Source organism: Rhagoletis pomonella, unplaced genomic scaffold, assembly GCF_013731165.1.
Source record: "Rhagoletis pomonella isolate Grant_MI unplaced genomic scaffold, Rhpom_1.0 Rhpom_scaffold_05839, whole genome shotgun sequence".
Lineage (NCBI taxonomy): Eukaryota > Metazoa > Arthropoda > Insecta > Diptera > Tephritidae > Rhagoletis > Rhagoletis pomonella.
The window spans coordinates 1-11,076 of NW_023464379.1; the positions used below are offsets into that span (position 1 = coordinate 1).

Here is an 11,076-nt window from a genome sequence, read left to right on the forward strand (position 1 = left end):
CTGCTATCCGCTGCCGAATCATCAGCTGCTGGCGCTTCAGTGGTACGCGCGAGCTTACCACGTGGCAACAGCCGATTGGCACCTGGACGCGCAAAGCGTGATGCTGGCTTAACTGGCGCGGGCTTTTCTTCGGCAGCACTCGCGGCAGCCTCCTCATCTTTGTGTTCTTCATCGGCGGCGGCGGGTCTGACGGTTGTGGTGCGACTGCGACCGCGCAGCCCCAATGTTGGGCGTCCACCGCGCAGTGAACGCGCTGTCGTGCTGGATACAGCTTCTTCGTTGCTCTCCTCACCATCGGCGCTAGCGGGTTTTTCTGTAGTTGTTGTGCTGCGTATGTTGAAGCGATTGCGTGCTGTGCAAAAATGTTGAAATTATTAGTAAAATTTATGGCATCGCCAGGCGAGCTGTACTTACGCCTGCCACGTCCGAAACCTGAGCTCACGGGCTTAACTTCTTTCGGCGCAGCTACTTCCCCTTCCTCTTCCGCTGGCGCGGGCGCTGCAGTTGTGGTGCGTGCGCCTGGACGCGCGCGTCCGCCAATCGATGGACGAGAGAAGCGATCTGTGAATGGAATATTATTAATGTAGGTTCGAAATTTTTTACCCCCACACAGTGCCCCACTACTTACTCTTGCCAGTTTTAGGTGGCTCCGATGGCGCTTCTGTAGTTGTCGTCGTAGTTGCTTCGCTTTTGCCACCCTTGTTCAACTTAAAGCGATTACGTCCGGATGAATTCAAGCCGGCACGTTTGCCGCCAAACAGCGTTGGTGCCGGTGTAGTTGTAGTGGTGGTGGTTGTTGTGGTAGTCGCCTCTGTGGTAGTTGTTGTTGTGGTAGTTGTAGTTGAGCTGGGCTCTTCGTCGACCAAAGTGGTCATTGCCGCTTCGTCGGGGTTTGTGGAGTCTGGCAGCACCGTCGTTACCTCCGTATCCGCATCCGTGGTCATGTCTATGTTAAAGTTTTCATTCGCTAAAATCGCGTACAAGTCTAAAGCGGCCTTCTCCATTGATAAAGTTGTTTGCTCAACATCCTCGTCCGCCACATCCTTGCCAGTCGCACTTTCCTCAGCGCTACCGATAGTCGGCTGACGTCGCTGCTTTTCCTCGGCCTCTTTCTTCTCAGCTGCCTGTGCTGCTGCGGCGGCTGCTTGTTCTTGTTCAATGGCGATTGCCGATTTGGTTTCGGTGTCACTGTTTCGAATGCCCTTCACTTGCTTTTCGTCCGTGTTGAAGGTTGCGCTGTCAACCAGTTCCAAGCTTGGTCGCTTGACGCTGATTTTCTTCCTCTCCGCTGCGTTCTCAAGCGAATCTAAGGCGGGCGTCGGTTGTGCATCAACGTTCTTGCCGCGGCTGGGGAAACGTGTATTGGCAGGCAGCCGTTCGACTTCGACGTCGTCGCCGGCGTTGTCGGCTATGCTTGATGAGCGACCCTTTGCCTTGTTGCTCACGAGACTATTGCCAGTTGGCGCCGCTGTGGTGCGTTCGATATTGCTGTAACGCGACTTGCCGCGTTCAGTTGATTCAGCCTTAGCCGGCGATTCCGACGGCTTGGCGTCCTCCTCGTCTTCGTAATAGTACACATATTCGTATTCATAGTCCTGACCATTTGGTCCCTTCTTAATTTCGATGCGCGATTTTTTGCTATTTTCCGAACCGGCAGCATCCAAGTTAATGGCCTGATCGACGAAACCAACATTTATTTCTTCATCGAGGTCATCGTTTGTAGCAGGCGCAGCTGTGGTCAACATAACATAAGTGGCATCGATGGCGCTTTCGGCTGCTCTTCGTTCCTCCTCCTGCTTGCGTGCGGCATCTATCTCAGCCTTAACTTGCTCGAGCTCCTCCTTTTCAATGGCACGTTTAGCCTCGATACTCTTCATGACATCCTCATTGATGAGCGCACTCAAAACGGGATTTAATTCTGGGCGTTCTTTTGTCGGCAGCAAATTCATTGCACCCAGATCAGAATCTGGTAAGAAAGAATGTCTGGGAATTTTGTGTGATGTTTGGAATTCTTTTCCATCGGGACGTTTGTGTGAAGTCTCAAAATGCAATTCACCCGACCGCTCGACCGCCAGTTGTTCGATGGAGTTTTGCGCCTTGGCCAGCAACGCCAGACAGCATATCAATTGGCTGCAAGGACAAGGGAAATGGTTGTAATTAAATATTTCAGTTGACAGACAGCATAAAAAAATGTTTACGTAAATTTTGCATAATCGTGTAGAAGGACATATGTATAAATTAGTTGAAGTAATGGTGGCGGCAAAGTAAGCGCAACATGATGAGTTAACCGGTTATGCTCTCATAATATTTACATATGTATGTACAGTGTAGTCTTGCACATAAAACTGAAATTATTATTGGCAAGTGTTGCAGAGGAATGTTGTTCGCTGTCGCATGACTGGTTATTAGCTCATTATACATACATATGTATGTACGTGCATATGTATGTATGTATGGGTGTGTACGACAGTATTTAGCATCAGAAAGTGAAGGTGCTCAAGAGATTCCAGGTAGGAAACTGGATACATAAAATGTTTTTTAGTTAATTATAATATGCTACATACTCGTATAACCTTGAAAGTTTGAGACTGGACAAGTGGATTATGTGGTAATTGATTTTCTTTGCTAAAGAGCGAGTGGTTAGCCACGACTACCGTTGGGAATAACAAATCATCAGACTCATTATATAATCGTTTTATTATGCACAAATACAAATACATATATGTATACACATATGGCAATACAATTCTAATATATACTTGCACATACATACATATGTAAGCATGAATTTGTTTACTTTTTGTAACCCATATACTCCATTGAGCTTGCAAATAGAAGGGAAAGAAAACCTGCGACTTCGTGAAAAGCTTTCTAGTTAATAGAATATACTCAGATAGGATAAACCTTTACATTACAGCGTTTTTTACAAAAAAAAAAAAACAACAACACGAGCCTCAACATTTCATTTATGCCGACGCCACACAGTGATACAGCCCCATACATTTTTTGGAAAAAATTTGAAGGAATCGAGGTAGAACCTTAATTTCCCGTATGTAACATTTATGCACATAAATCAAGAAAAAACGAAAAATTGGCGTGATAGATTTATTTCAAAGCATACCACCCATATAAACCTAACCTCAAAAACTTTTCCAAATGCCATAAAAAGTGCACCGATGAATATATGAGTCCGAAATTTTATCCATATATTTTTAATAACGTTTTATATGAACTCCAAAAAAATACACGTAATCGATTTGTTTTAAAGCATACTTCCCATACAAACCTAACCTCAAAAATGTCTTAACATGCCCTTAAAAGCACATGAATGAATATATGACTCCGATATTTTGTTCATATGTTTGTAATAACATTATATGTGAACCCTCAAAAATTTGGCGTAATCGGTTTATTTCAAAGCATACCACCCATAATTTGTTTTTCAGAAGTCGATAGAAAACATTCCGGTCTTTAATTTTTTTATCACAAGAAGGCGAAGGAAACGAAAAAAATATAGTTTTCGTCCATCAAAAGTGTCAAAGTTAGCATTTATAAAGTGTCATTTTTGTCTGCTTATATTTATTAAAATATTTGGTTGATTGCCCTGATTTTTTCTCTATTTTTTTCTAGTACTAGTACTACATTTTCATATGAATCTACAAAAACAAAAAAAAACAATAAAAACAAAAGTTCCATGAAAAACACATGCCTAAGTGAAAAAAAATCTCTATCAATTTTAGTTGAATAAGATTTTTCTCACTTTTGTTGCTCTTATTTTGTATAAAACTGCCAATTTCGTACAAAGTTATAAAAAGTTTTCCTTATTAAAATATCACCTTCTTAGGCTGAACCATTCAAATGTAAAACTTTAATATTCAAAAAATTTTATATTTTCCGCCGAAATACCACTGTTCGCCGTGCTGATTTTCTAAAAAAAAAAAACAACTGCTTGATGCAATCCCAAAAAATTTTTTTTCGAAGATTCTTGACAATATTGCCATTTGGTCAGAAAGCTCAGGTGGTATGTTTTATATAAAAAATGTAATTTTGTTTACTTTTATTTCCAAACTCCTTGACTAACCTAAGCAAAGCACAAATCTATAAGCGTACCAAAAAGCTTTCTTGGACATCAGAAAGATGTTGATAATGGGTGGTTGGAAATTCGTACTCACAGATGTGTTAAGAACTTCGAAATTCACGTATTTATTTTGCGGTAGTCACAGAGAAAGAGAATATAATAAACCACATATTCAAATCCGAAAAAGTAAAAAAAAAATCCAATAATTTAATGTTGAAATATAACTAAACCTGAATTTTCCACTGATTTTTAATTTTTTTTTTTTACTTTTGATCTAAAATAGAAACTCTGAACTTATTTTGCTTTGCTCTTTTCTAAATAAAAGCTATATTTACTGTTAATAGTTTTGTTGTAATTTTTGGCCTTGGCTTCATACCAACACTGTATGAAAACTATGTAAAAGAAAACCGGTTTATACGGTTTTTTCTTAAGGTCAAAGTAGGGAACCGGGTTTTTTCAAATTGCAATTTTTCGAGTAACTCGAAAATCGGTTTTTTTGGAATAATCGCACTCTTTAGGTCTGTGCTAACCGTTGGCAAATCGTTCGTTGAAATTAGGTCAAAAACGATGGGTTTGAGTTATGCTTAAAACGCTTGATTTTATAGGTACCGAAACGGTTATGTTCTTTATAAGAAATCATAATTTAACTGTTAAAATTGGATTTACAAATTGCCGATCAAATTTAACCGTTATTGTATTATATTTCGATCGAAAATACCCATTAAATTTAAATTTTAATTCTTTCGGTCATAACATAATCGTTATTTTCAGATTTAGTTTTGTAATATCATAAAAATTTAAAAAGATAAATGTATAATAGAAAACAAGTAATTTTTAGGCAAAAAAAAACCGACTTCAATGCTCACATAATAAAAAAACAGTATGTAATTCGTTCTGTTCCCTTATCATGCCCATGATTCAATCGTCGGAACTAAACCAAATTAATGTGGAATCCTCCCCGTTTCCAATAGCTTCATATAGCCAAGTATCGTTCATATGCTCAGAAAGTAAACTAAATTATTATGGAACTTCCCTTTAGATACCACATTTCCGTTAAGAAAAATAAATAAATAAATATTCTGACGAACTGATAACCTCCTCCTTTTTTTAAAACGCAAAATAACGATAACTTTTGATCAAAAATTTAAAATCTATAAATAACAGTTAAGTTTGTATGAACATCAGAGGTGAATGTACATATGTACATATGTATATGGTTTTTTTAAGTGTACATCTATCCACTTTTTGTCCATTTTCAGTCGCTTTCGAATGTAATTTGGACATACCAGTACGACTTTTATCATTTTCGATCGCTTGCCGGCAAGCAGTGTGGGTTCATCTAACGTAGCTCGTCGCTCATTTTATTAACTTCGCCGACCGATATTAGCATATCTTTTCCCTGGCCTTGTAACGAAAATTATAAAATATTACAGAACCAAAGAATTGAGAAATTCTTAAAAACCTTTCACCTGATATTTTAATATTTTTAAAGTTTTTATTAGTTGTTTCTTACGTTTGTGTGTGTAGCTTTTTTTCAATATTTTTCGTTTCGTAAATATTTCAAAATTTTTATTTCAATTCTACTACTCAAACCCTCAGTATAAAAATTAATATCAGTGGCAACCCTTTTTATAAATATCCGTATCTAAGAATGTGTAAATTTTTGTAATTTCCACCAAAGGTTTTTCAAATACCTTTCGTTTTGGTCTTAACTTTTTAGATTGGTGATAACGCTAATGAAACCCTTTTTAAAACAAAGATTTCCTAAATAACTTCGCTTGATGCTAAAACTGTAATATTTCATTTATCTTACTAATTTAATTGAATACAATTTTTCAATCAGGGGGCAATCCTCTTTAAAAACATTTTCCAAACTAAGCTTTCTGAAACCACCTTACTTTGACTAACTTATTAAATACTTCATTTATCAAAGAGATTACAACGCTCTTCAAATTTTTTTTTGAAATCAAGCTTTCTTAAGCATCTCTCGGTTTATAACCGTATTGTAATATGTTATTTAATCGAATTAAAGTTATTAAAATAAGGCAACCCGTTTCCAAAATATTTTCCATTAAGCATTCTTAAACCTCATTTATTCGATATCCAAATTGTAATAAATTTTTTTTACAAATTTAATTAACCGAAACTTTTCAAGCAGGTGGCAACTCTCTGCTTCTATTTGTTGTTGTCTTTTTTTATATGTGGACCTTCTCTCTGCTATCTTTTCTTATTTGTGGCAGTTGTATTTGCTGTTGGTTTTTTTTTTATATGGAATATTAACAAACTAATGAAAATTTCATCTAAATCGGAGCAGCAGGAGCGGACTTGGCATCAAGATTTTTATTGCAACTGGTACCGGTGGGTCCTTCAAGCCGAAGTACTAGCAATCGCAATTTATGCCAGACTGAACGCGGGATCCTACTTGTAGGGCCATAACCAGTTTGTTTGGTCTCAGTAGTTTCTCATCGAGGCTCATAATCGAAGCGTGGGCAAACTCAGAACTTAGTAAGTACTGGGGAAAGGTAGGGGGCGTTAGACAGGCCAGACTTTTGCTTATCTTTTTGCCGGGAAAGATTAAAATCTCTTGAACAGAGCCAACATCAAGTTGCTAATTGGCTACCCAACGGGCTATAATCACCTGCGCTCTCACATTCACTGGACTGGTCTTTCCACAGAGATGGATTACCGTGTGATTGTCCAGAATTAGCCAAACTAAGACTGCATTGTTTCAGTTCTTCCACCCTTGAGGTTATGAATTCGCCTACCAGGAATCTTTAAGCTTTATATGGGAGGCTAAAAACATCTTGGGCCGAGGACCGTCAGGGTTAAGAAGCATTTTGGATGATTTCTAAATGTCGTTAGCTAGTGGAACTTTAAAATCGATGTCCTACTTGACTTGCTTCCAGTCAATGCAATAGGGAACAGTTGAACCTAAGTAAATAAGACATTTTCTTACTCGCCATCTACCAGCACTGCTACAACTAAGGGGAGTATGTACATTAGGGCGGGTTGATTTGCATGGATGAAAAAAAATTAAAAATCGTATAGCAAAAACGTAATCTACATTACATTCTAGGAAAATTCTCTGAAGAAACCATGGGTCTAAAATCAAACCTTAATCTGCGCCTCTCGACTTGAAAATTTTTTTCCTCTTTTTTCGCTGAAATTATTTTATTTTTTTGAAATATATTATGTTTTATTATATTATATTATAGTTTATGCAATACAGGTTTTATTTTGAGACTAATCAAAATATTCAATTATCAAAAAAGCAGTTGAACCCCAATTTGCATCTCCTCTGATTTGCGTTCTATATAAAAAATAGTTCGAACACGTTTCACCTAAACTGCGTTTTGCATAAAACAAAGAATAATTCAAAAAAATAGAACTACCTTACTAAACAATTTTATTCAGAAAATTCGATTTCTATTTTTTCTAACATTTATTTTTTTTGGCAAAGGCGGCCATATAAATTTTCAAGTCGAGAGGCGCGGATTAGGATTTTATTTTAGATACATGGTTTCTTCGGAGAATTTTATGTAGTTTACGTTTTTGCTATACGATTTAAAAAAAAAAAAAATCAACCTGCCCTAATGTACATACTAGTACCTGTCGGTAAGTGCCAGCAACGGTACTGTGCGCATGCGCAAATATGCCGTGATACAGTTACATGATGGTACATACACGCATACACTTATACCTGCGAGTGCAAAGTCATGCTTTTCCACATCATGCACTGCATAGTTCAATGAGCGACAGATGCTTTACCAAGCCCCAAAAAAACACAAGCACATACTACATATATATCATGGACGGACGAAATAATCATGCACATCGAACAATGCGCCAATAGTTAAAGTGATCCGATGCGAATCGCTGAGGTCGAACGCTTGGCTGATGCGATATGCAATCAAGCTATGTAGCAGCGACAATGCATTGAAGCAAGTCTGAAGAAATAAAGAAACACGGGTATGTGGTGTGTGTGCGCATGTGTGTGGCTATCGCATGCACATATCAATATATTGCAAATCTGTCTACTTTGCGCTTGGGATTTTTTCGCTTTGTTTTTGTTATTGTTTGCATTTTTTCACTTGCCTTTGTGCTGCATTTTTGCTGTTATTGTTGTTGCACATTGAAATGCCAAGAGACATATGTATGTAGATGGCAACAAAGCAACAAAGCTCAAGGCAAACTGCCAAGATGCTTAAGCAGTTCGGGCCAAGTCAGCAGAGCGCTAGTTATTTTTTCCAAATTTTTTTTTTTTATATTTACTTTTGCTTGAGATGTAAATCGTAGTCAATGTATAGATCAATAAGCATCTAGTATCTAAGATTTGCTTGTGTATGCGAGCAAAACCGCAGCGAAAGTACGTTAAAAAGTGAAGTGAACAAAACATGCCGGGAACTTGTTTCAAATGCGCTACTAAATATTCCTCACTTCTTCACTATTACGGGCCCAAGACGGCACGGCACAAACAGGCAATAGCAATCTATTTTCAATCCAGCGCTATATGGCTGCCGTCGCCAAACACGCCCGCGCGACCATTACCACAGCAGCCGCAACAAAACCGGTTCAACGCTTGGTTGCCAACGATTGCCGCTGCCATGCGGCGGACTCTTGTAATGTGGCAGCAGCAGCAGCTCGGACTCCACAGCCACCCTTTCGCTCCCTAAGAAATAACCGGTGTACTATAACAAAAATAAAAAGAAATACTAAAAGAAAAAAAAGCTTATAAAAAAAAAAAATATCGAAATTAACCCATTTCAATGTGCAGTTGTTTTTACGGGTTTAAAGCTCTTTTGCTCGCTTAGCGGCGGCTACTTATGTGTACCTGCCTGACATCGGCTACTGCTGCACACCAACCAAAGGCAAGCAAGAGTCTTGCGCCGTTTACGGTTGTTATCGCACACTGGTTATTATGGAATATTGGCAGGAAAATGGGGCAGCGCAGCGCCGCACAGTGCAGTGTAATCGAGCGCAGTAGAATCGGCGGACCGCAGCGAGGGCAGATGACAGACAAACCAACGATTGGATTGCATTGTAAGCTGTAAGCTGTTTGCTGAGTGGCTGATTGCCTGCGCCCAGGCATATGGAGGGTAGGTAATCTGCGTGTGTTTGTGTGTGTATGGGTTTTTGGTGTGTTAATGCTTTGGTACTATGTACATATATATGTACATTCCGCCACAACGCCATTCGACTTTGCGCGCACGTAATCGTAATCGTATTGATATTTATGGCTTTTTATTTCTGACTGTCATACAGCCAACATACCAACCAACCAACCAGTCTTTTTCCCTATGCAATAAATATTTCGTTATAAATTTTTTGTTGTTTTTTTTATTTCTTACGACAAGATTTTAACATTCGCTTGAAAAAACATTACAAAGGTAGACAACTTCAACTTTCTGAAGCGGCAGCAGGCAGCAGGCAGCAGCAGCAAAAAAACGTCCTACATACATAAATAAATAAAAGCAAGAACAGGCAAAATCAACTTGGATACCAAAAGCTACAACAACGTGTCGTATAGCCTCTGGAGCTTGACGCCAAATGTAAATATGTAGGAATAAAAACAGCATCAACAGTTTTTGTTTGTTTGTTTGTTTGTACTACCCTGCAGTTAGTACTTCTTCATAGGCATAGTGAAGGCTGAAAGTGCAAGTGATTGCGGAATATATGTGCTTGTTTGCACTTTTGCTTGAATATACACAAATGTGCAAATGTGTGTTCTTGTATGAGTGTATGTACGGATGCCTTCAACATTCGTTCAGTAGTTCCTCGGAAAAAATATGTAAAGTAAACTTGTATGCATTTAAAAGTAGAGACAATTAGATATGTATGTATGTATTTAAATAATTTGCATACCTGCGTAAGTATGCAGAAAAGTATTTTAATTGCATTCATTTTATGCGGTGCGTTTTTGTAATGAAGGGTGTCACAATACTCGTACACACACATACATACATACATATATGTGCATTGGGGTGGTACTTAAAAATCAAATGAACGACCCTTTTCAGTCTCACCCCCTCAATCGGTAATACCACGGTCACAGATATCACATATAAATTTTGGTCCCAATTGGATTCGGTTAAGACGTCTTCATAGGGTAATCTGAACTTTGACCCCTGTGCGATGTAAAAATTTGCTTCGTACATTATGGAACCACCCTAATGTACACACTTGAGACTTTCCAGCCCGAATCAAATACCATTTGGCTTTTTGCATATTCGATTTTTTTCGTAATTTTTTTTTATAGTATGAAATGAGAGGGCTCCTTGATTTAAGAACAATTTTTTTTTTAACTATCCATAACTTTGCGAAAAATGGGTAATTTTTAGACCATTTTTCAGTTCGAAAGCACCTTTGGAATATAATATAGAAAATATTTTCAAAAGCGTATTTCTATAAAATCTCCAATTTTTTAGTATTCAATATTTTAGATTTCCGAAGATCGATTTTGCTGAAATTTTTTTTCTAAAAAAGTGCCACGAATTCCGCAACTTTTAAGCTTCCTACTACAATTATGTTGAGAATTTCTTCCAATGAAGTACAATGAAGTATTTGATTTGATTTGATTTGACGCCGTCAGAATTTTTGGCATATAGCAACACTTAAAAAATAAAAAAATAAAAACAAATAAGGAAAAACAAAAACAAATAGAATACAAAAAAATATTCAAAAGAGAATTCTAAATTCGTAATTGGTAAAAAAATTAAAAATAAAAATAAACAAAAAAATTGAAAATACAAAAAGAAATAAAGAAGTGAAGCCTGATTCGTTATTGGTAAAAAATAAAAATATTAAAAAAAACACAAACAAAATAACAAGAAATGAAAATCAAAAAGCAAAGCATAAATTTGTAAGTCGTTAAAAATATAAAATTAAAAACAAAAAAAAAATGCAAAATACAAAAAAAAAATAAAACAGTCTACATTCGTAATTGGTAGAAAAATTATAAACATAAAAACAAAAGCAAAAAAATAAAACATACCAAAAAG

The 11,076-nt window shown here is 37.3% G+C and overlaps 1 protein-coding gene across 1 annotated transcript; it reads right to left on the reverse strand.

Moving 5' to 3' along the window:
* Positions 1 to 4: 4 nt before the first annotated feature.
* On the reverse strand, positions 5 to 8,397 carry LOC118755299 (integumentary mucin C.1-like; the record flags this gene model as incomplete). Its single annotated transcript, XM_036490145.1, has 4 exons — positions 8,351 to 8,397; positions 629 to 2,130; positions 415 to 561; positions 5 to 352 (listed from the first exon to the last, which is right to left on the reverse strand). Coding segments are annotated over exons 1-4 (2,044 nt in total), but the record flags the coding sequence as incomplete, so codon positions are not given.
* Between the last annotated feature and the right edge of the window lie 2,679 nt (positions 8,398 to 11,076).